The 27,811-nt window shown below is 23.9% G+C and overlaps 2 protein-coding genes across 4 annotated transcripts in view; one reads left to right on the top strand and one right to left on the bottom strand.

The window, feature by feature from the left end:
- Window positions 1-27,811, bottom strand: part of LOC112596463 — a 43,500-nt gene that overhangs the window by 14,936 nt on the left and 753 nt on the right. The gene's annotated exons all lie outside the window — the stretch shown is intronic.
- On the top strand, window positions 518-5,910 carry LOC112596464 (defense protein l(2)34Fc-like). Its single transcript, XM_025342157.1, has 4 exons — window positions 518-599; window positions 1,613-2,192; window positions 3,420-3,511; window positions 5,690-5,910. The coding sequence occupies exons 2-4, from the start codon at window positions 1,806-1,808 to the stop codon at window positions 5,844-5,846; spliced, it is 636 nt and encodes a 211-aa protein (XP_025197942.1). The 5' UTR covers window positions 518-599; window positions 1,613-1,805; the 3' UTR covers window positions 5,847-5,910.

Below are 27,811 nucleotides of genomic sequence, written 5' to 3'. Positions count from 1 at the left end.
TACGTAATGATACACTGTATAAACTATTTTACTATAAGTATTAAAAATAATCACAATTTACATTTTTATTTTATTAATAACTATATTTCACACTAAAGTAAATACCGATAATAGCTGATAAATAAATACATTAATTAATTTTATGAAGATGGATTAAAACCTTTAATATCCATACGTTTATTGTGTTATCTAATATATTATACGATTCTTTTAGGTCTTTTAAATAAGGTCTAAACGCTTACAACTAATGTATAAAACTAGTTATTCAAAAAATCGATTTTGTATTTTTTTCTTTTTTTTGTTAATAAATAAATACTATTACAACGAAACAATTGCTGTCTCCTATCTATTTTAATTTACTTATATAATTACGCTATAGATATCTAATAGATTCATTATCATAACGTATTTTTTATAATTATTTCCTTTTGATTGGGTAAAATTATACATAATTATTTGTTACTTATCAGTAGTAATAATTCTAATTTTATCAATATTAAATCTTAAATATTGTAAAATCTAGGTTAGTTTAAATTTCGATGTTAAACCGGCAGTTAGTCATAGTATGCTATGGATAGTAGCATAACATACTCGTCAAGGTAAGATGTTCACATTTAAACATGTTTATCATATTATATATTATTTAAATATTATTTTATATTAATTTTTATTTAGAATCCAAAATTATATCTTACATGTTGTATAAAAAAAGTGCATTAATCTTAATTTCATATCGTTTTTTTTAATATTGAGCAAAACGGAGATTTAATGATTTAATGATTTCAAATTTTTTTTTTCTTGAAAATTATTACTAATTAAAAAGGCTCCTAAAGTAGAAATTAGCTGAATGAGTTTATTTCTAAATTTCAACTAGTTAGTTCTTAATTTATTAATAAACTACATATACGTGAATAAACTCTGGTTTCTATACCATATCCACGTCTTTTAGATTCTAAACTGATTGAAAAGAATATATTGGTTTTATAATGATGAATATTTTTCAATCGTTTATATTTGTCATCACATTTTGGAACATAAAATTATTTCAATCCATAACTTTTATATTAGTATAAAATTGGATGTTATTGAATTTTTTTTAGATTTCATTAGCAGAAAATTCTAGGTAGGTATCTTTTAAAATAAGTTACAAAAATTAGTAAAATAACAGTGACAATCCGAAGTATTTGGTATTTTCTTCAAATATTTATATAAGCATTTTCTAAACATAATAATACATGAATATAGTTTTCAGAATATTTTGACACTTTTCTAAAAAATTTAGTGTTTATAGATATTTAAAATTGATTTTTTAGTTATTTTTGATTTTTGTTGATGAAATTTGAAACTTATGGTAGCTAGAAGAATATTGTTGAAAATCATTAATATTATTTTATAAAATATTATAATATGAATATATATAAATATATTATCGTGATTTTCACGCTTACGCCTACGCGCTATAATCAGTAGTACCAGAATACACCCACGAAAAAAAAAATGCTTTTGGTCGGGGGACTGATAAATAAATAGGTACCTCAGGTACCCGTACCGCGTAGACTAAATAAAATGAAAATCACTTATCGTCGCACAAAACAAATTTTTGTGTACGCAGGCAGTTGTTAGTTGGCGGCGAGTTTCGGGACGACTGCAGCTGCAACCATTAAGACATTTGCCGTCGATACTCGTGATTATCGCACAAGAACATAGCTCTTATTAGCATAATTGCCGCCGGTATACCGCTATTGGTACCGCAGTACCAATAATATCCCGTCGTGTATACCGTTTAATACCGCGTGGTAATCGCGATGGCCGCAGAAACCCGCCGCGCAGGTGCGGCGACCACGGCATTGTTGTTGGCGCTCCTGGTCCAGGCTCCCGGCACCCGGGCCGTCACCGACGATATGCTGAAGGTCGCGTGCTCGGATATGACGCCCAGACATACGGGTTACCAGCCGGAAAACGAAATTGGAGTGCCGTGCCCGTTCCGGCTGACGGTGGACCCGTCAACGCCCGTGGTGCCCGGCAACATGGTGAACTTGACGCTCTGGTCCCTCGGCATGGCCACGCCGTTCAAAGGGTTCATGGTGCAGGCCCGGGACGTCAACGGCCGGGTGCTCGGCACGTTTCTGCCGGAATGCTGGAACGAGACGCGACATCACATGATCAGCTGTCCAAACGGCGACGAGCCATACGTAAGTCGGTTTTTTGTTTCATCAAATCAGATTAATCAAGATTTTATCAGATTAAAAAAGGCTAGGGCCAATCTTCTATATACGTTATACATATAGAAGACCGCTTCTATTCGCTTAAGCAATCCTTAAGCAATTAAGGGGCGCACTAAGAAAGGATTTTTCAAAATTCGATCTTTAAGAAGGTAAAAAAGGTTTTTTTTTAAGTTTGTATAGATTTTATATAGCTATATATGTACCTATTTTTTTGTCGAATGTTAATCACAGTGTATAATTGGTATTAAAAAAACCAGTCGAAGGTAATCGGCGACCTACGATTACAACACACAATACAGATCGGTGGTACACAGTCAAAGTCCAAAAATAATGTGAAAAGGTGAAAATGTGATGCATTTTTCTACTGTCGATCATCGGTCCTAATCTAATGGATGATACCATATCGGCTCCCGCTAGACGTTAATGAGTCCATATCAGCTCCGGGTCGTTATTCCTTGCTATCCGTTAAATAGCCGTATTGCGTTCGGTTTTTTTAATTTTACATTATTTTTAAAACTCCAATAAAAATTTAAGTCAACACAATTTTTAACCATGCCTACAGAGAATTTCTTCTCACCGTAGCCAGTCCTCAGCTTGTAAATGGGAAGGAAAATGTTGTTGATTGGGAGCCGATACGTCCATACCACTGGCATCGGATTGGAGCCGATACGGCCACCTTAAAATGAAAAGAGGGAGCCGATGCGTATACTTCCAATCTAATAGTGCTACAACAATTAACACACACACACACATAATTAAATTGTGCATACCTCATAATATTAGCACTATCAATACTATTATATTAAACATTAACACATGACCTACGAAAATGCCAAAAAGAAACTAATACACAGGCAACGCCATGTCGAGACAGCTAGTACAATATATATTAAATTATTATGTAAATTGTGATTTGAAATTTATTGTTGTTTAATTATTTATTATTGATATTGTAGCTATACAGCTTGAAGTATGACATTTCAAGAAAATTAATAAAGTTTTATATTTCTTTATCATAGTAAATAATTTGTAACAAAGTCAGTCGTATGCAAATAGTAATGTATTTATATACACTAATATAAATTGAGAAGCTAAAGTTAATCGCCAGCTCTAATCTAATTATAATCAATATATGCATGATAACTTCAATTAGACTTAATTAAGTGTATAACGGTTAATATTTTATTTTTTTAGAATGTAGCGGTTCAGTCAAATAACAAATATAAATCAAAAGAAACTTTTACGTGGGTAGCTCCATTATCACTTGAAGGATTTATTCGATTTAAGTGAGTAAATATTTTTATCTGTTTATTCCTTAATCGGATTTAAGTTTATACAAAAGTACATTTTAAGAACTTAAATTAATTGTATGTTATTTTAACGTACATTATGTAATTAAGCTTAGGACTAATATGCCTATTACAACTACTACATATACTAGCTTTAAAATATATAGGTACATTATAATTTTAAGCTACTGTCTTTCTTTTACAGCCTTACTATTAAAAAACGAACACATCCATCACATGACTTAACCTACATTCGCTCAATTTTTAATATCCCCTCACCAGCTTTTTGTTTGCAATGTTGCTGTGCAATACGTATTTATATCCATAATTTTTTATGGTATCCTTTAAAATTAATAAAAAATATTTAGATCCCGATTTACTTTTTAGTTATAGCCTGCAAGTATCTGTGATACCAGTTTCGCCCGCTCCCTTAAATAAGTTTTAGATCCCCATTGGTTTGTTTCTATTTTCCTTTCTATTTCTCAAAAAAAAAATAAAATAAACATTGTGTTCCATTTCACTCACCAGCTCCTAAGGGCATAAACATCCACTTCTTAGAATGTTACTTCACTTCAATCCAGACCTCAGCACTTACCTGTGTACACTATTTACTAACGCAATGCAAGTAAAGTCTTTTATTTATAAAATAAACGGCTATCATTCAATTGAGTCACGCAAATACTTTTGGGTTATCGAAGATAAGTCCGACCAATATTCTTAAATTATTCGAGTTAAGTCCCTCTTTGTATTGTAATAAAAGTATAAAGATTCAATTAATTGAAAAATATCAAAAATAATAATAAATAAAATACATTTTACTTTTTTATCGACAGCTACAGAAAAGTACTAAAAAAAAAAAAAATGGAAAATTTGTCATGCTTATAATTATTTCAAAAAGAGTTAAAATTTGTTGAAAATGTTATGATAATATAAGTATTGAAAATAATAAATTGAAAATTTCAATTACATACTTATCTCATTATTTTTGGAGACAACAAAATATTAAAAATTCGTCACCTGCCATGTTAAGTAGTTATGACATTTTATCTTTACGGACTAAATTCAAACGCATAAAAGTAGCATGGACTCAATTCAATATAATGATATAAACATTAGTTGATTAAAAATAATCTATATTTTTGTATAATTTTAATAATATAATTAAACTAAATAATTTATAGTACACTGTTTCAAAGACAATTAGTGCAAGGATCGCTTTATGTATTTAATAATTTTATAATAGGATTTTAGAAATTAATAGGATATCATTTCTATTCGGAATATAATATACAAAAATTTTTCAAAATATTTTTTTAGTGTGCCTGCGATATGTTTTTTTCTGAAACGTAATGAATCTACCGACTATTTCAAATTATACCTATTAATAAGTAGAGTTTAGAAATTGAAAAAAATTGTTTATTTTTTTGGCTTGATATAAATTCTGACGTACTACTTGTACCTACATATTTTTTAGAATATTAAATTTAAAAGTGATTTATCAATACTTTTTACAAGCTATTTTATATATTGATTTATATGTTTTCAACTTTTCACTTTAAGATAGCGCAGGTAGTCACAGACAAAATTTTTTTTTTAATTTTTTTGCTTTAATTAGTGGTAACAATTAATTTTACCTTTGTTTTTTATTACCTGAAATAGTAATACTCATTACTCAACTCGTCTTTATTTGTTATTATTATCTATAGCGTTGTGGTTAAGAATAAAAAAAATTTTCACAACGCTACGCTACATTATAAAAAAATAAACTTTAATTAATTTTCGGTTTATCAAAGATTTTAATAAGTAATATTATTTTATTATGATAGTAGTGTTACCAACTCGATAACTTGTAAAGTATAGTACTTATAATGATAATGCAAGTTTAAATGACATAATGTAAAATAATTAATCTATTTTTGGTAACATTATTCATCGTTAAAATATATATATTCAACACAGGCCATTAACAAAGATAGGTACCTTGCAAATCCTGCTATAAATGTTTAGTTCTAAAAATTTAATGTTAGTACAAAACACATGGATAAAAAAAAAATATTTAATTAACAAATAGAAGGTTACAGATCAAAGATGATATATTATGAAAGAATACTTTTGTTACGTTTGAGATTTCTATTAATTATTTTTTATTAATTAAGCAAATTTTATAATTTTTAGGTACACAGTTGTATTAAATTATGAGCATTATTGGACTAATCAAGAAACCGAGGATATTCCAGTAGCTAAAATTTCACAGGAGGAATTTAACATGAAAAAATCTATTAACCCTCAATACTATATTTACAAATTGTATATTCAAAACTGTTTTAGTTAATTCAATCTAATAATACATATCAAATAGTAAATTTTAAGAATAGTGCATATATTTTATAATATACATTTATAATATATATACATTTTATTTTAAATATAATAATGTCATAGTAGTAAAATTATAATTTATAAAATACATAAATATTTTATTAAAAAAAAAAATTTAACTTTGTGCACACTTAAATACAATTTTGCAACGACAAAATCAGACTATGAATAGGCGCATAAATAGTATCATGCGCTCGTGCCACGTATACTACTACATAATAAGTAGTAAGTGCTCATTTTTTATCCATTTTGAACAGAAAAGTGTATGATTGTTTGTTTAAATAGATACATTAGATGTGAACAAAAATATACTACGTTATTATTTAATAAGTAAATTGCTAGTCTAAGTTTTAGACGATACGAACTGGTATTGCAGATCTTACAATACTTAATAATATAGTATTAAATATTTAAATATATCGAATGGTATAGATTTTTTTATAAACTTAGTATTTTGCGAATGTTAAAATATATTTTTAGATGATTTTAATCTACTTAACATAAATAGTGCATTTTACTTACGTTCCGGATAAATTTACAAGATTGGTATTATAAAATTTAAAAAAATATGTATAGTTACTATTACAATTATTGACTTGTGCGGTTTATTTTTAGAACAATGTTTTTTTGAGTGATAACCAAAAAATCGATTTCTTAGTTTTAAATTTAAAAATAACATATTTTTCACATAAACGCCCGATTGACCTTAACAAATTTTTTTTCCATTGAACCTAAATCTCGACCGAGGTCGTGCGAATATAGTCGATTAACAAGTCCCAATTTTCGTTTGTCAATATACTACAATGTGAATCGGGACAGTTAATACGAGTACGTAGCCCGCGTCCATTAATATGCAATATGCATATTTTAACGGGCACATATTATTTGTATTATCGATAATCTACGAGTTAACATCAAGAACTATACGAGTATACTATGAATTATGAATAGAAAAACTTAAACACCAAAATATTCTGCAAAAACATTTGATTTAACAAACAACGTTTTCAAAAAAAAAAAAAAATTAATCATAGACTTTTTCCATTAAATCGTTACCTTCAAAATGTTTTTCGGAAATCATGATTTTTATCCGCGTTACAAGATATCTTGCAACAATCCCAGACTACTCGTAGTTCACCACATATTTTTAATCCTTAGTACGAATATTGGTCATACCGTTGCATAAAATTTATATTTAGTTAGGTATTACTTATTGGTGTAACCTATAAAGAATTATTATACTGATCAGTGATTAAACAATTAACGTTGACACAATTGTAAATATATTTTTTTTACAACGCAACATAAGTTTTATTTGAACAAAAAATGGTTTAGCTCCGCAAGCCCCCGCCAGTCGTGCCAATATATTTCACCAACTCATGGAATAAGAAATACCTACTTAATGTTTTCGCGAACATTGGTGAAGGTGAAACGATTTAATCATGATTAATTACCGGTTATCTTACATTTATATTAAAAATTGTATATATCTTCACACTATAACTTAAAAGTCTGGAAATAATATATTATCGAAAACATTTCAGGTGATTCATTTCAAACTCTTTATTCAATTGTAACCAAAAATTTCACATTTGTCGTTCTAATTTCATTTATTTTAATGCAATTAATATTACTATATACACTATAACTATACCTATATAATTTACTACCATATACAAACATACACGGAAGGGATAGTCATATAATCGCTTTATAATGGCTTAAAATATGTTATATGGCTTAGACCCTTTCCTTTCTCGCCAGTTTACGGTTTGGGTTAATTATTTTATTTTCTACGCATAGGTATGATTTAAAAGTAAACATTTTAAACTTCCGCCCTTCCACTCGTCAATACCTACCTATGGTCTTAACTACTAAGTAAATCCATGAATTCGATTATATTTACAGTAATATTTTTATGCCCAATCTAGACTTTGTATTTTCAATATTAATTTTTTTTTTTGAGAGGGGGGGGGGAACAATCCTAAATAGATAGAGTTGGCTTATGAAAGTAAAAAAAAAATCCACACTAAGCAAGAAATCGTCGGCTCTTCTTAACTTCATTTATGATCAAATATTGAATAGGTAGGTACCAATGGATACAATTAATTATTATCCATTTAAATGATAAAATATTTATCGCTATGCACACTTTATGATTAGGTATAATGAATATAACCTTGGCACCACTCAACCATTTCACGTATAATTATTATTATTAGGTATAGCTAATTATCTATTATGGTTATTAACACTATTAACTTTTATTTATTATGATCAGTGTCATAGCGATTTGTCGGTCTATCTACCGATTTGAGTATTTATTGTTTTAATATTATACGTATAATAATAACACTGAAATAGTTTGATACAAGTACTTGAAGTACCGCTATAATTTGATAATATAATAACAATGCCGTCGATATATTTAATATGTACTCGGAGTGCGCGAAATCTGCAGTGCATATAAAAATTTCTTTTTTAAACGTCTATTAAAGTAATAAATGATTAACTACATAGTATTTAACAATATCATATAATAATAAACAGTTTAATATTGTATTTTATAATGCCATTCGTGATATGTCGCATGGACGCGTATGCGAGTTTTACCACTAATAGAATATTTTAATATATTAATATAATGTCATTATAGTATTATAATACCTACTCATCACTCATAATAAGAATAATAAGTACTGTGCAACATGATTTCTATTATACATTCAATGGTTCCATATTAATTATTATATGGGTCACACAGGAAACGAAGAAATGTTTGTGTGACGTATGATGTGTAAACTGCAATCCGACTATGGTACGAATGATTAATTTATCGAAAAACATTCATTATTACTAGAGATAAGATTTAAATTACCTAAAAAATACATTAAAATTCACTAAAAAAAAACTGCAAAATGACCTAAATACTCTAAAAAATGAACTTAAAAAAATAACCAAAAAATGTACTTTGATAAGAGAAAAAAATTTAATTTTAAAATAATAACTATTATAATTATTATTTATTGATTTTTTATATTACACAAAATAGATAACAATTTGTTAGAAGAAGTAAATTAAACAAATACATTCAAATTTGAGTTGATAATTAATTATATTATTTTTTTCCATATGAATGGATTGGAGTAAGTAATTGGGATTACCTATACAACACAATTAAAAAAAAAAAAGCTTATAACAAACAAAAATGAGTTTAAATACACAAAATTAGCGTAATATTTGTAAAAATGGCCCTAAAAATGCAGTAAAATGCTAAACTGCAAAATCAAAATTACACATTCTAAATTGTTATGTAACAAAAGAAATTTAGTTTTTGGTCAGAACTATATAGCACTTAAAGAAAAAAAATTCAAAAGTCATCAAAAATCCTAGTTTTAATTATTACCGTTTATATATAATATTAATAAAAATATTCTGCTTCGGAATGTAAAATTAAAAATGTATATTAACATTTAAAAAGTAAAACATATTTAAAAATAATAATGGTTAAAGATAAAAATATTATGAACATTTTTTTTTTTTTTCATAAACATAGTTTTATAAAAACAAAATTATGTAAAAAAATATTTTCAAAAATTTTAATCGTTACTGAAATAATAAGTATTATACGTTAAATTAATTGTCTTGAATTTTTTATGGTTAAACTACTTAAACTGGTAAAATTGAAATACTGTTATAAAATGGAGCAATGATAAATATTTTTATTTTTCATACTTCCAATAAAACTTTTTGACACGTATCATGCTCACTTAATTGTTTCATCTATAATATATTTTAATATTATTTCTATAAAATTCATATTATAATAAAATTAATTATGTGATACTTAATTTCAATTTTCAAATACGAATTAGAAATCTCTATTGTTGTAAATTCCAATATTACAATTATTAATTATGTAATATAAAACAATTATTTATCCGTAGGAACGTGAAGAATTTAATCTTAAATTAACCATTTTATAACTGACCCAACAACCAAGTTAGACACCGCATAGGTTGTATTAAGCACATAGGATAGATAACTATATACAAACTTAAGACAATCACAATTTACTACTTTTAAGTCATATAGTACATATTATTATTTATTATTATAGCTATTAGTTTATTTTATGTATTTAATTATTGTATAATATTATGATTAATAAACAAATCATTTATTTATTTAGTTAAGACAGAGGTCTTTTATTAATTTTACATTGATAAATTCAACTAAAATGTACTTTTTGTTTTTCCATAATATCTAATACAATACTAGGGCAATCAATTTAGTTTTATTGATTTAAATAATAATATTTTATAAGAAACCTTGTATGACATTTTCATACTTTTTGAACGAGCAAAAATGATTTTATTAATATACAAAAAAAAAAAAAATAAATACTACTTTAAAAAAATGCCAATGAATAAAATTAAAAAGAGTCAAAATACCTATTTTATTTAAAAATGTTTAATAATATATAAAAACTACTAAAATAAACAATAATTGAAAATTTTAAGTATCTTTATGGTATTATTTGTTTTTGAATTACGATAAAATAAGAACATTTTTCTACCATTAAAAAATATTTCAACTTGAAAATCGAAAAATCTTTCTTCAACAAACCATGTACACATGATTATTAAATAATAAATTCGACACTGCACAGGATCGTTTTTGATATTTTGGAAAACTATCAAATATATTGTATTATTCTTATTTCTAATCTAGTTATTTTATAACATTGGTTGACCAAGCTAAAAATAGGCTGATCTGTTGATCTTAGTAGTTCCAAACAGTGATTTTTTAAAGATTGATTATATTTCTATTAGGTTGATCCAATTTTTTATTTAATTCTGTTGAGTATTTTTATTATTTAATCAGTTAAACCAGTGACCAGGGTCAATAAGTAATAACTAATAAGGGGCATCGCCCATTTGCGCCAAAATAAAAAAAGTACTTTTTTTCCAATCACCCATTTGCGCAAAATAAAAAAAGGTATTTTTTTTCCGATCGCCTATTTGTGCCAAATAGTGAATAAACATAAAATAATTGTACCACGTTATTCACTATCTCATCTCAACTTTTGTGTATCTTAGTTCACAGGAAAATCAACATCAGCGTATCTCATTTTGTAAACTATAATATGACCAAAACAGTAAAAAAAAAGAATATAGTACCTACTTGATTTACTAAAAAAAAATTGGTTAAAACTACTCTTTAAACTTTCATGATATCTCTAAGAATATTTATGAAACTTTAGTCAAATTAGGTTGAATAATTTTTGAATATTTAAAAATATAACATACAAATACAAGAACATAATTGCTTATTGTTATTATTTTAAATTTGAATAGAATAACAAACAATAAATAAAATATTTGAGTGTATCACCCTATATTGAGGCTACAGAGATTGAAAAAAAATACCGAAAACACTCTGTGAGTCTCAAGGAATTTATATATTGATAAATTTTTAATGAAATCGGTCTTCTAGTTTATGAAGTCTACACGTATAGAAAACAATACATATCCGTAAAGTGTATTATACATAAAGAGTGCTTTCGAAATCCCGTAACCTCTTTTACCATTTTAAAATTTAGAAATCGTCCTACAATATAAATTCAAGTAAGTGCTAAATGACTGTTCAATTTGATAATACCATACTATACTCAAGTACTTTTTATTAATTAATCTTATTCACTAAATATAGTGATACATTATAAAATATCAATATATTTATGTATTCCTTTTAGATTTTTGTAATATTTAAGCGATTTTCATGAGCATCTTAATAATAATGCGTCAATGATATTATTGTATTATCGAGTTTTTATTACCTACTATATAATTTATAATATCAATTAATAAGAAAATCCAAGGTTAGTATAAAGGATATACATATGCTATTATAATGAAAATATATATATTAAGTAGGTACATTATATAAGCCATAATATGTTTATAGATATGTCATAAATCTACGTATAAACAAAAATAGATATACTGATTTGATAATGTGATGGACGAAAGAATAGAGTTTTATATAAATAATATATAATTACGTAATGAATAAAATTCTACAAAATTATATTGTAGTCTGCAGTTTAAAATTATTAACATGAATAATAATACCTATATTTTACACAAATTATTTTATTATATATTACATTTATTTCCTTAAATTTTCCATTTTCACGATTAACACTATGCGTTGGAATTGCATATTGCGTGATCGCTATCATTGCAACTTGCAGGTCGTTAAAATAATTCGATATATGTTAATATATATTAAAATATAATATGAATACGCTAGAATGAGCCTGCAGATCACTGCTGCGCACGAGCCACGAGTTTGTAAAAGGACACGAATAAATACGGGGGTACCTATATAGTAATATACATATTATATATTTACGTTTTATTCAAATGTTAATTTAAACATGTATACCTAATTACACGGTTATTGTTTCGGCGGCTACGACGACCTAAACAATCGTTACAATGGGTCATTTCTATAGGTCAGTATGGCGGTCGGTGGATTTAATGCTACACAGATACGTCATATATTACACACAAATATAATATTATGTTTATATATATATATTTGTTACACATCTGTGTATACACCTTTACCTGAATGCACCTATGCGGCTATGCGTATTATAATAGACACGTATAATTATTTACTTCAAATGTGAGCAACCTTGAAATTTGAAAAAAAATATAACTATTTAAAAACGATTTTTTTAAATTCATTAAAATTTTGTTTAGAAAAATAGTACATGATAATAGTTTAAAAATTATTAGTTTTTTTTTTTTTTTTTTTATAAATACTAATTATGTAATCGATGACTGTCGATAAAACGCAGCAATTAAATATGTTTAGTAATATTATTACTTACGTTTAATTAAGTAGATAACACTTTAAATTAGATAATATTAACACACTTATATTATTTATACACACATATTTGTTACTAATTTAAATGGTTACACAATCAAAAAAATATTGTTTATAATTATTACTTTTAAGTTAAAACTGACTAATAAAATAAGTGTAAATAAATGTAAATTGATTAATGCTAAATATTGTTACTATATAATTTATTATTAGATCAGTAAATATACCGAATACTAAATTTTTAAATGATTTGACTAAATACAAATTAAAATTTTAGAACATTAAAATTAAAACAAAACTACAAAGTTAAATGTTTTTTTTATCAACGTGTATCTATTACTGAATCTAACATAATCAAATACTGTTTTAAGCTCTCTTCTAGGATTTTAAAGTAATACAAATGTTTAATGATAAAAAGAGCAACAAATCAAGTACCTACTTAATTTATTTTTTCTCAATATTAGGTATAATTTGTAGGACGTAGGTACACTACAATCAAATGAAGTATAATTTAATATTTTATCGTATATATATATTAATAATCAATAATGATAAAAAGATAACATTTTTTTATGTAAATCATTAATGAAAATATGTTACCAAATTATTTGATTTTAATACCTCCGTGTTAAATCAGTTCCAAAATGTTAAATGAAAAATTAATTATTATTATCACTATATATCTTATTAATTGTTAATAATAATTAAAACTATAAATTGGCTAATTATGAATTTTTTATATATTTATACAATTATACGAATTGTTCAATGAAAATTAAATAACAAAAATTATATATTACCAAGAAAAAATAATATAAATATTAAAAACGATAATATTTATTAGCAATATATTCTCTTATTGTTTATAAATTTATAATATTATAGATTCTAAACGGAGTAATTAACGTATTAATTTTATAATGATGAGTTTTTCTTATTATTCTTTTGTATCTTTCTAGTTATAAATTACATCTAAAGATATAAAAAAAAAAAAATTGCCGTGAACTTTTTAAAATAATTGGAAAACTAACATACATTTAACGATAAAAATGAATAATTAAGTACTCTATTGTACTAGTTTTCAAATTTGTTTTTTATTGTAATTAAAAAATGTATAACCATTACTAAAAAAAATATTAAATTTTCACCAAACGTTTAAATTAGCATATTCTAGACAAAATATCATTTTTTCTTTTTCAAAAAACTTTAAAATATAATACAAGTTATTCTTACAGTAAATAAAAGTATCAAAAAATCTAGTCTTAACTATTTTTTAAACTCCAAAATTATAATTTTTTGAAATTTTTTCAATCTCGAACTTTTTCGAATTATTATGTGTCTACTTTAAAATGCATAATATTTTTAATTTGAATAATATACCTAGCTTTGACAATTTAATTTATAATTTCTTATGAGGTGTTAATGTTCCTTCTCAATCAAATTCTGTTATGTTGTAAAAAAGAAATATTAATTATTGAAATTTGAAATATTCCACTATTACCTACTGATATTATCATTTGATTTTATAAACACAATGAAATTCTCAAAATAAATTGTCTAATTTGAGGTTATTTAAAAGTATTTAAAATTTTAGAATTCTTCTATTTTTTTCTTAAATTAAAAGCTTGAAAATGTAACTAAAGATTCTTTTATAAGTTTTCTCATAGCAATTTTAAATTATTTTTTTATTATTTATTATTAATTTAATATCATTCTTCTCGTTTATTATTTTTTAGATATTTGATAATTACAATTTTATGAAATTGGATATTGAAGTAAAGGTGAACTGTCATTTATCTGAAACATAAAATTAATTGTTTATTTGTATACTTATCACCCATGTAAACTGTTTGTAAATAAAACGAATATTCATTAATTTATTGAATAGGTTTTCTTTTGACTTAAAATTTATTTATATAAGTCAATTAATTTTAAAAGGAGGTATTTAATAGGAGGTACTAATATGCATTATCTTTGAGGTACTAACATTTTTAAAACCCTTTCAAAAAATTGACTAAAAAAATATTTTCTAATCGTATAATTAAAAAAATAATAATACATAACAAAAAGTTTAAAAGAATATTGTATATTGTCCAACATAAAGTTTTTTTTTATTAATAAAATATCTGCGGTGACATAGACCATTGGAAAAGTTATAATATAGTAAGCTTAATTTTAATTATTTAAAATAATATAAATATTGATTAGTTTACAATTTTAGGAACGATAAGTTAGGTATACATATTTTATTTTTAGTTGAAATAATAAAATAAAAAAGTTAGTATTTATTTATAATTTATTTTAAAGATTCGTTTTTTTGATGAAATCGATGATAACTGCAAGTGAGGATATGTTATGGCCCCAACATAATATAATATATAAATACAATTATATCGAGACGTATGCAAAACGATTTAATCGGCGTGTAGTTTATAGCAGGAGTCGGTCGTCGTTGAGTAACCTCCACCTGCAGACTAACCACATCGATGCGATTTGATAACACAATTAATAACGTACTTTGAATTGCATGGCGGTTATATCCATTTATATTCTCCTATACGTATTATTAAAATTTTCTATCCATAAACATCGTTATTATTATAATAATTCACTCAAATTGACTTTCATTGTTATGCGCTACTATTCCTTTCCCAGACCGATCAAGAGAGGAAATTATTCTTGTACCTATATATTTTTTTTCTATTTCGGACGGCGACCGCGTACAACTATTACTGTAGTTCGCAACTAATCGCCCAATATTTCCTCACATGTATTCTCACACACGTACACTCATATACTCATATGGAAATTATGGTCAGTTTTCGAGAAATCAATTGACAACAGTATACTTTAATAACTAGCAACAACATCAAAAAAAGAAATCAGAAAAAGAGTAAGCTATTCACAAAACTTATTAAAAATATTATTTAGATATGATAGGCGTTCTTCAATTAATGTTTGCATGTGAATTATTTTTTAAATGTTAATATTGTAGATTATTAATATCATTTAATTGTTGATAAATTGAAATTGGCATCTACATAATAAATTATAGATAATTAAAATAAATATGATTGTATTAATTATTCATTAGTTATATTTAGCAAATGTTATTAGTAATGAAATTAAAACAGAGAATAGCTACTTACAAATTTTTCTAAGTACATTTTATTTACTTTACTTAAGTCAACATTAACCAACAAATAAATTTACCAATACTATTTTATCTCTGAAACCGGAACACCGGATACAGGAAACCATACCCTAAATTGTTACGCGTGCATAAGCTTAATATAACGTGATATTTATATTAATATAGGTACTAGTAGATTATTCGTAAATCGTAATAATGTAATATACAATAATATTACGAAAAAACGAATCATATTATATGGTATTTCTTTTTAAAGTTGTACATCAATCACAATTTTAGTTGAAAATTAGGTAAGTACACATTTAAAAATAATTATTATTATACATACATAATATGATCAATAATTTTACAGTATATGTAAATAATTTCATTCGATTTTTAAACATTGGAGTATGTATTTATTTTTAAATATATAATTTTATTATTATTTTAAACTTAATAAGATATACACTGAAATATATTCTTTATTATAACTTATAAGTTATAACTAATTATAATATACAACGCATAATATAATGTAAACTTATTATTTTATATTTAAATGGTACCAATAAATACCTATTTATTTAATAAAATGTTTGAAATACACATACAACACAATCATATTCAAATTAATGTGTTTTTTTTTAATTATTTTATACTATACGTAAACGATATTAATGTGAATATTTAAAAATTAACTTACGTCTTGTGAAAAGATATTCCAAATGGAAATAAGATCAGCGAATAAAATTATCTATAACACGCACGTCGCATTTATTCAAAAAGATAATTAGCCCAGAATATTTGGTAATCGATTACACAATATAATGATATTATAATGTTGTATACAGGAACTGACCGAATACTCATTCCTTCTGAACGGGCCGTGGTGATGCGGACTACTGCAGACTATCTGCGGTGCCTACACCGTCACACGCCATATGTATAGCCGAGTGCATTCACATTTAATGATGACCAGTAGCAGTGGTAAAGTTATACGATACATAATAATAATATAATATCGATGCGGAGGGATAGTACGGAAAAAATGAATAATAATAATAATAACGGTAACAAATGGTGCGTGATGCGATGATGACAGTGCATACAGATATATTATATGTATATAAACATATCATACCTATTGTATGATATAGAGGCAAAACGCATGTTTAAAGTCTAAGATTATTTTTTATACATTTCTGTAAAACAGACACTTTTAAAAATATTTCATAGATATCAAGATGTTAATACGAATTACAATGTAAAAATATATTATGATATTTTTGACATACACGTCTGTATTTACTGTTATATAATAATAATAATATTATTTTGTTTTAAAAATCGTATTATTTTATCAACATTAAACTAGTTAAATCTATGATTTTATACAAAACAATAAATTATATAAAATGTCTAGCGTTAAAATTATACACATTATTACATTTAATATGTACCGTGTCAGTTCGCATGAATATCAATTTAAATATATTGGTTTTATACATGGATATTATGTAAAACGTAAGTATTATTAATTCTATAGCTTATAAATTATAGAACCTAAAATTTGCGTTTAAAAAAAAAAAAAAATATATTTTTTTATTGAATTTTGTTAAAAATTTTTTCCAAGCTAAAAAATATTGTTGTAAGTATTAGACAAAGACAAAAACAATTTAAAAAATAGATACCTTATTTTATTACATTTTAAATTAAAATGTACAAAAAAAAAATATAAAAATATATAAGTACCTATAGTCTTAAGTACACTTATTGAAGTAAAATTTTTTTAAATTATTTTGTGAGCATCGGGTACTAAAAATAAAAATAATTATTTGTGGGAGAAAACTGGTTCTGTAATAAGACCATACTTCTTATCTTATAAACTTTTTCATACTTTTAGGGCAATTTTTTATACAGAACAATTTTCCAAACATGTTTATCTCCTTTTTTCTTCAAAATCTGATTTTTAAAATTTTTGAATTTACTTGAGACCATATTTATAAATTCTTGAGAATTTTGACTACTTAAGGAGTGTGAAGATACGAAATTTTACTTTTTAAATGAAAAGCCCTCTTATCTACTGTTAGTTGTATATAACGAATAATTTATTTTTTTTAATGTTAACGTATTAAAATCAAAATTCGAAGAAGTAGTGTTTGAGTTATTTAGCTTTATATAATAAATATAATACGCGTTGGTCCTTGATAATGGGCTTGAAAACTTTGAGAACTATAGTGAATTAAACATTTTAATAATTAATATTAATTTATCAACAGTTATAACTAGTAAAAATGGTTCAATTATAAAATAAATATTAAATCCAACATTAAATATTTTTATATTTTTGTAAAACCATCTGTAAAATTTTGTATTCACTTTAATAATTTAAAAATTTCTCGTTCAAATTTTTAAATTAGGTACCTACTCAAATCAAAATTTAAAAAAAAAATACTATTCACTAAATAGTTAACAGTGAAAAATTGGTTTTCATTTGAAAACCAGAATGTTTTTACTACCATAGGACACTTCTTAAGTAAGTATTACAATCTCAAAAATTTGAAAATATGATCTTTAAGTATATTTAAGTATTCTACTCAATATAATTTGAACAAATGTATTATTAAATGAATTATAAATTATAATTTTAAAACATTTTACAAAAATTTGTGAAATTCCATTATACATAGAATTATAAAATAATAGGAAAATATATCGTATAACGTATTAATATATTTAACACTATATTTTGGTATCATATTTCATAATTCCACCTAGATATTAGCGAAAACGTGATTTATTTAGTTTAATTATATTGTATTTAATTTTATTTAAAAAAAAAAAAAGTAAAAATAAAACAATAAACTCAATAATACAATAAGTATCAACAGTATATTCAATATTGTAATTCAATTCGTTATAATATCGTATCATTCGAAAACAACAGGTATATGTGTATAAATTATATAGCAGGATATACGTCAATGTAAGATGAAACGGCGGATTACGCTTCATTTTACTTTATTGCATTTGGAAGTTTTCATCACACTGCTACGCAACATTTTCGAGTAAATAACGACCAACTTATCTGTACTTGTATGCACATAATATATTAGATATATGTATATTTATTATTTACCCAAATAATTGTTATATTATTCAACTTACTCAAATATACTATTACTATTATTACGTGGGTATGACACTATATAAATATATATAATATTTCCAGTCATTGTACTCAAATAGGCCTCAGCTATAAACGTGGGTCTAAATAAACCGTTAGTATATTATTTTTACACGTACGTTCTACAATCCAGAACAGAAGATTTTAAGTTGATGAACAATGTTAAATAAATGGGTGTGGAAACGCCATCAATGCGCGTCGTAAACTGCTGCTAGTATATTCTAAGTACATATTTTTTTAATTTACGAATCATAGCTAAAAGTATGTAAATGAAACATCAAAATTCAAAGACAGTTTTCACAATGAATTATATTATTTAATATTATTAATTTTAGCTTAATATACCATGGATAAAAATATTTTTTTGTTTAATAGTACAGTTTTAAAAACACTTAAAAATAATCAATAAATATAGCTGTAAAATTAAATTATACCACTTGAGCTAATTATTATAGTCATAGTGACAGTTAAGTATTGCAGTATTATTGAAAATTCTTAAAAAATTTAAAATTTAAAATTTGTTATAATTAATATTGATAATCATAAATATGTATCTACAATAAACATTTAGTAAAGCCTGAGCAATTTGTTATTGGAATCACAAATGTCCAATCTACTGCATTCTATATTTAATACATATATTATATTAAATTTAAATAGGTTGATGCATTATTTATGTCCTTATAGGTATAAAATATATAAAATAATTTAATTAAATAATATGAATATCACATTCAAAATTAATTTTTATATGCATATTATGTAGAATAAAATTGATCAGGAATAAGTATTAGTGAATCAGGTATTAGTGTTATAAATAAATTATAAACACTTACATTTTCAAATTAAATGGTACCGAAACTATTTAATTATTACCCATTTAAAGACGTATTTACAAAAACAATTTTTATTTGGTAAACATTTTTATACTATTTGATTTTAAATTTTATTTTTTAATTTGCATTTAGGTACTTATTTATATTACACAACAACCCCAAAATATATTCTACTTGTGTAACATACTATTAATGATACAATTATTATTGTTTTGACCTTGTGCATATACTAGATATTCCTACTTCTCCTTCAAGTTTATCACGAGTATTAAACAAAATTACAGTAGGTATGTATAATAACATGAAATGTATAATACACGTAACTATTAATTTTATTAGAGAATTTAAATAATAAGATGTGTCAGATTAAAAGTTTATAAGAACCCTCAGAATCAAAAATCAAAATTGATGACTGCATGCATGCGGCAACAATAATGATCGTGCTCAGGACATTCACCTTTCACTTTTCATTATCAAAATCGTGGTAGAAATAACTGCAATTTCGACACTAACATTCCCTTCACTACAGGAAAAAACAAAGCTATATTCTGTAATTTAATAGCATTGTCACGTGTGAAAGTCAAAAAAAGTTTTATTTCAAAATATTTTTCACCACTATTTGTATATCAAATTATCAATAAAAAATATTATCTATGTTTAACTGTATTGTAAATTATTGTAAATAGTAAAAACATATTAATTTCAACTACATTTTTAAGTGCAGCTTGTGAATTTATCATGACGTATAGGTATAATATGGAGTGTAACTGCAAAATATAATGAATTCTAATATTATAGGCACCTAATATATTTTTAAAAATGAATAATAATAATTATGATAAATAATTTCTAGATAAATACTTTCATTAAATATTTTCTAACAATTAAATTTTCCAAAAATATAATTCCTAGAAAAGATCATTTCCATATTTTTTAAACTCTGTGCCCAGTATATGGTTTAATGTTTAAATAATAACTTATTTAACAATTAACTGATTTTTTAATGAAAGCTAAAATTAAGACATATTATTTTAATACTTTTAAAGTTAAAAATAAAAACTGATAAATTTGTTTCCATTAAAAATATTTTATTGTGACATAACTAACAAGTTCTAACTATATTGTATGTACTTGCGTTTTTCACATGAATAAGAATAATGATATACATATACTATACTGGCATTACAAACTAAATATTATATTAAAATGCATTTTTGACTTAAATAATTTTATCTTTGAATTTAGAGTTTTATATTAAAAATCCAATAAAAGACAATTGTGCATATAAAATTTCTAAATTTTTTATTTTTTTTACTTTAAAAGAGTCTCCCTGATAACTTGAAAACTCTTATTTTTTTTTCACCTTCTAGAAAAAAATTATTGTATATATACCACATCACATAGTTAATTTTCTTGTTTAAATTTATTCAATTGACAATATTCCATTGATCACATTATACTATTTATATAAAATATTTTGCGATAATCATTAAAAACATAAATATTATTTTAAAATGCCAGTTTTCATTAATATCCTTGTTATACCTTGATAAATCACAACCCAAATTACATAGTTCATCGTTAGTTATGAACAAATAGGTAGTATAAATATTCATTTCTGTTTTAATTAAATTCTCATTGAATAATAATAAAAATTGTAAAATGTATTTCGGTACTCGGTATTATATAATAAATATTTTTTACATGCCTACATCAAATATTAAATTAACATTTATTTAGTAACATCAAGTAACATTTTTTAAAATAAACAACTAAGAAGGTATAAAACAAAATAAAGGTTAAATACATTTTCAAAAAAAAATTTCAAGATTGTAAAAAGCTTTTAGTTATTTTACCTACATGAAAAAATGTTATGTTGACATTTGAATTAAAAAATGATTTAATAGATAAAGCTCGTAACATAAAATTCAATGAAAATTAAATTTAAAAATTTAAATAATAAAATTGAAGTTAAGGGTATTATGACAATACGTAAAATAATATTGTACCTATTAAATAATATTTTATTAAATTTATTTCAAGATTCTCCTTGAAAATAATATAGTCATTTTACCACTATTAATAAATAATATTTTAAAATAAATTTTTCTCGCCAATATTTAAGAGCTCCGATACTAGTATGACTTCCCTCCTTATAAAACTTTATGTTATGTTTAAGTTAAAAAAAAATCTTTTTATGTACCTATGTATCTATCATGAGATATTTTTAAATACAATTTAAATAATATGTTCATTATAAGCAAATGTACATGTATTATTAATTATAATATAACTTGCGTATTACATATACAACAATATAATTATAAAGCTAAAATATTAATATAAAAACAATCAAATGATATTGTTAAATATTATTACCGACTGATAAAATATTGAAAAATATTGAATGTTTTATGAAAAAGCTATCTTTATAACTTATAAGGGACAATTTTTTTCTCGTGTAATTGCACTAAATTTACTTCGTTGTTTTAAAATAATTTTTATATTTATAGATTAAATATTAATATAAGTAGATATGCTAATTTTGTTGCTAAATTTCCGGTTAAATGTTACAATATACAGAATAAATATATTTAAAAAAAAAAATGAATATATTACAGGAACTATCACAAAACTTGTCTTACTGGGTCTTTACGGTTGGCCCCGTGAAGGTTACTGATACCCAGATACCCGGAACGAAACGGTAACACCAAACCTTCACGATGATACAAGATGCTAACGCTGTTTGCGAACCGTAATTTAATATTTTTTATATTTGTGCTTCATGCGTATTACACATGCTACGAGGTAAATACAAAAACACATTTTATCTTAGCACTTTTTATTTTGTCAAATATCACGAAGAATACTTTTTAGTCTTTATTAATCATAATAATATATAGTAGCGTATAATATATAATAGGACATAAGTAAATGCTAGCACATTTATAAGTTTATAAAACATATACACTATACTTTTAATATATTTATATTCTAAAATAAATAATTATATATTGACTATATGAGAGACACGTCATGTCTTATAAAAACACCAAATATATAATACCGTAAACAATAAGAAATAAGCATAAAATAATACGAAGACAAATCATGCAATATTTATAAAATAGATTATTGTTTTTGATATTCCCAAATTATCTTCATTATAATATTTAAAGTTTAGGCCATTTTTATTATTATTATATATTATCTATATATTTTTTAATTATATAACCAATTTATTTATATATTATTATAGTTATCAGTTATCATTACAAGTAATAAATTAAATACATTCTAGAAACTATATTATGTAATACCTATATATATTTATTTTTTTGTGATGTATATATTTACGATTACAATGATACAAAAAATAATAATATTTTAAAATAAAACTATTTCTTATTTTAAGGTTAAAAAGCGTAAAAAATCCAAAATTGAGTATTTATAATTTATATTAAAAATTCTTATTTTCTTAAAGAAAATTCTAAATAAAAATAATGATAAAAATGATATATATTAAAGATATTTAATGTATAAATTAATACATATATAACATTAATACATATAGTATATACATATAAATAAATTATTTCGACACTTATATTTGACAATTTAAAAATTCTATGCGAGTATTGGAAAACTGCAACCTAAACTAATTGGTAATGATTTCAAACCTATCATTTTGAAGACACAATATCGACAGCGCACATAATTTTGAAATTATACCTGCTATGAACTAAAGAATTACTCATCAAGAACAAAACTTTAACTAATAATTATAAGTCATAATTTATAAAGTTAAAATAATTTTGCTGAATCATGCAATTTTCAAAAAACGTTTTAGTAACTAAATATAAAAATAAAACGATCTTAATTTGTATTTTTACCTATTTGGCTTATCGTTAACAAGTTAGGTAACATTAATAACGCAATACTGCAGCCTTGTATAGTAGGAATAATATCATCAAAACTTATCTTTTATTTTCACGTAAAATAAACATATCATATCGTATTATCTTATTACACTCGAAAACGTCAAAATTACATTGAACACGCAACTCACCTAATATCTATAACTATGTAATTTAGATAGGTACACCTATAAATTGATTTTTTTAAATTTACTAAAATACCATCGTAATACATGACTGCTTATTTAAAATTTAAATATTTATCGATAAAAATATGAAATAGATAATATCGTGTAATTATAAAACCAAGCAGACTGAAAAGAAAGCAATAGCCGTATGTGCAGTTTCCATCTTAAAATCGTACAACATAACAAATATCCGTTCAGTTGAACACATTATAATATATTGTTAGATTTAATAATATTATCTGTTACCAAACTTCAAAATCACAAAATACTAGAATGTGTTAAAACACCGTTTTTTATGGTATTTGAAGTTTTAGGAGAGTTATGAACATTTTAAATTACAATATTTTACATAGGTTCTCATAATTAACTTAGAAATTGAAATATTGTATAAAACCTATTAACAAACTAAGATAATGTTCTAACTTCTAACGTTTAAGTTTGATAATAGGTAAACTCTAGTATTAACACTAACAACATAATATTTGTTCTACTTAACGTAAATTTTCTATGTTGTACATTTCTGATGGAGACAACACATGCGGGCGTGAGCTTAATATATGACGTGTTACTTACAAGAACAATTATTTAGAACTAGTCATATATTTTATAGATATATTATTATAAAATACAAAAAAGTTTTATATAATTTTAAGTTGTCCCCTCAATGGCCCCAATTATATTAATCTTATCTTGTATCATCATTCAATGTAGGTACTTAGATAATTGGATTATAGATTATATTTTAGTTAAAATAATATAAACAACGAATATATATTTGAACAAAATAAAGTTATCAAAAAAATGCAATTTTTTCTATTAATCATATTACATTAAAATAAAATATTAATAATAATATCATATTTTGTACTTTGTGTTGTAACCACTATTAATATTCATATATATCAAATATTTAGTTAGCTATATACCTATATATTCTATATTTAAATATTATATACATTTTTGAAAATTCTGAATGTTTTATTTTGTTATAAATTATAGTCTATTGAAATAAAAATGTTAAATAGTTTCATAATTATAAGTAGTAAATATATATTTAAATTCAAAATACATTCTTCTCTTCATTCAAAGTATTTTATTTTTACAATCTAGCTATTACTATAATATACATAAAATAATTAACAATAATTGAGTAAGACTTTTATGGAAAAAAAAGATATTTTTCACAGAATTAACAATAATCCTTAGAATAAAAGAAAATTAAGCTATTCAAAATATTTATTCACCACTTATAGTTAATAAAAAAATCCAATCAAGTAATATCGAAATAAAAGACATAAAAACTGTATTTGTCATCAATTAATTTTACTATATTTGTTATAAGTAGGTATTCTAAAAAAATGTTAACTTAAAAGTTAAAATAAGTATATATTATAAGATGTGGTAAAAAATTATGGAATTAATTTGTATTCGTTGCACACAAATGATAAATATTTGAGACTTAATTATTGATTTGTCTTATATTAATCGTAGGTTTATAAATATGCATCATTATTTTAATTTTGAGAAATCAAATAGTACTTATAATTCATGATACTTAATGATACCTAATAAATATAAAGAGTACTTTAAGCAAGGTACTTAGATTTAGATGTACTTAAAAATAATAAATTATAATACATTGAATATATTTTATAGATTTTAGTAAGTTTAGACTGTTTAGAGACGTCAAATAGTAAAATGCCATTGCAGTACTCCACTGAAGTCGCATCAAATCGTGTTTATAACAGACATGGGAAAAATGATTAACATTAAATCTAACTGTACTTTTTAAAAACTATGAAGGTATAGTAAAATATATTATATGCATACACAAACCGAATTCTAAGGTTTTTAAATTTTACACATATAATTAATATACTATTATAATATTATAAAAAACATGCATGGATAGTGTACGTATACGTGACACGCGGACATAAAAAAGCCAATGAATTACGTTGAAATCGACAACTATACAAACATGCAATAGTGCAAGAGAATACTAAAGTTTACAATCGAAAAATGTCATCTATATAAAGGTATAACATAATATTATGTAAGAACAATAGAAAAGTGGCATATTATAGGTATCTATCCTACCAAAATTAAATTTTAACATGTAAGAAACTTATCGATTGCACCGGTTAATGACTATCGACTCGCTGAAACTTTTTATATGTTGATTCCACTAGCTCGTTTATTATTATACACTCTCACTAGAAATTGATAATGAGATAGGAAAAAAATGTATGATTATTTACGTGATTATTAAATTGATGATATATCTAAATTTAATCCAAAAATATTAACATCGTCTTCAATATCATCAAACAAATATCGACAGCTAGTAGTAAATTGTTCCATTCAAAACTTTACTCACAATTTACTAAAGCCCATTTTAATATATTTTTGTTATCACGTCTATTGAATTTAAAAATATAAATTAACTTAAATATAAAAATAAGAAGATTTATCATCCATAAAATCAGCAAAAACAAAAATTATAAAATAAAAAATGTAGGTATTTAATAATTTTTAATGATTATAAAAAAAAATTGACAGGTTATTTTTTATAAGACTGACATTAAATCACTTTATTAAAATAAATTATAATTAAATAATAACCTCTATCAGTATTTAAGTTATTATTCGTAGTTATAATTATTTAATATTTTATTGTTTTTTCTGCCATTTTATATACATGGGATTAATAGTCATCGGAACCAACATAAACAAAATTTCCGGCAAAATTTATAAAAACCTGAAAACGCTCAGTTTCTTAGTCACTTATCAGCTTTCAAAAGTTTATCCTCTTATATGAACTTGAATAGATATATTGTCGGTATTGAGTAAAACGGTATAAGTATACAGTTTATAATATAAGCTTTATACCAGATCATAAATTAACCATGTTTTAAAAAATATACTCTGTAAGATAAAAAGTCCCTTTAATCTTTTTTTTGTATTCTTAATTTTCCGTTATTTAACACATCATGTAAATATATTTTTTTAAATATTAAAATTTTTTTATTTTATTTTATTTTATTTCATTAAGATGGGTGCTAGACGAACATAACTGAATAAATATAATTGTGCAGATTTACACGTATCTACTATATATACGTGCGTACAATATTATTGTTATTATTTGGACAATATGTACACATTGTACATATACAAGACTCGGAAGTTATTGGTTAAAGTCCAATGCGCAACAAGTAACAACAATAATAATAATTATGTGTAATATTTAGATCAACCACTGTGTTCACTTATAGTCATTTATATATATTTATATTAATCATTAATAATAATTAATGTATTGCTATTACAGCTAATAATAGACATGTTTTTATGTTTATGAGATCTAATAAACTGTAAATTTAAATATTAGCTGATAATCAAATTTCAATTATTTTCTTATTATTTTTATTTTTTTTTTTTGAAAGGGCTAGGGAGTTGATTTTATAAAATAATTCCTAAAAATCTACTCTTGGTCAGATTTATTAAGTTATTCTAGTCTTCTATACTAGATACATTTTTATAGGTGATGTAAATTTTAAATAAAAATTGAGTTCCCACTATCCAATAATATATTATAATATATACAGTAAACACATGAATCCCTATTTTTGTGAAAACGTACGTTTTCACAATAGGAGTTTAGTTATATGATATTATAAATTTGTTCAAATTTTACAAAAAGTAGATATTTAAAAATTTTCCTTCAGGAAACCGTCACACATAT

The sequence above is a fragment of the Melanaphis sacchari genome, unplaced genomic scaffold, assembly GCF_002803265.2.
Source record: "Melanaphis sacchari strain LSU unplaced genomic scaffold, SCAv2.0 Contig31_pilon_pilon, whole genome shotgun sequence".
Lineage (NCBI taxonomy): Eukaryota > Metazoa > Arthropoda > Insecta > Hemiptera > Aphididae > Melanaphis > Melanaphis sacchari.
The sequence above is the reverse complement of the archived record's forward strand: the minus strand, read 5'-3'. Positions and strand labels throughout refer to the sequence as shown.

Coding starts and splice junctions, on each gene's coding strand:
- LOC112596464 (XM_025342157.1), top strand. CDS start 1,806: ATGGCCGCAGAAACCCGCCGCGCAGGTGCGGCGACCACGGCATTGTTG. Junction 2,193..3,419: donor CAAACGGCGACGAGCCATAC/GTAAGTCGGTTT, acceptor TTATTTTTTTAG/AATGTAGCGGTTCAGTCAAA. Junction 3,512..5,689: donor GAAGGATTTATTCGATTTAA/GTGAGTAAATAT, acceptor TATAATTTTTAG/GTACACAGTTGTATTAAATT.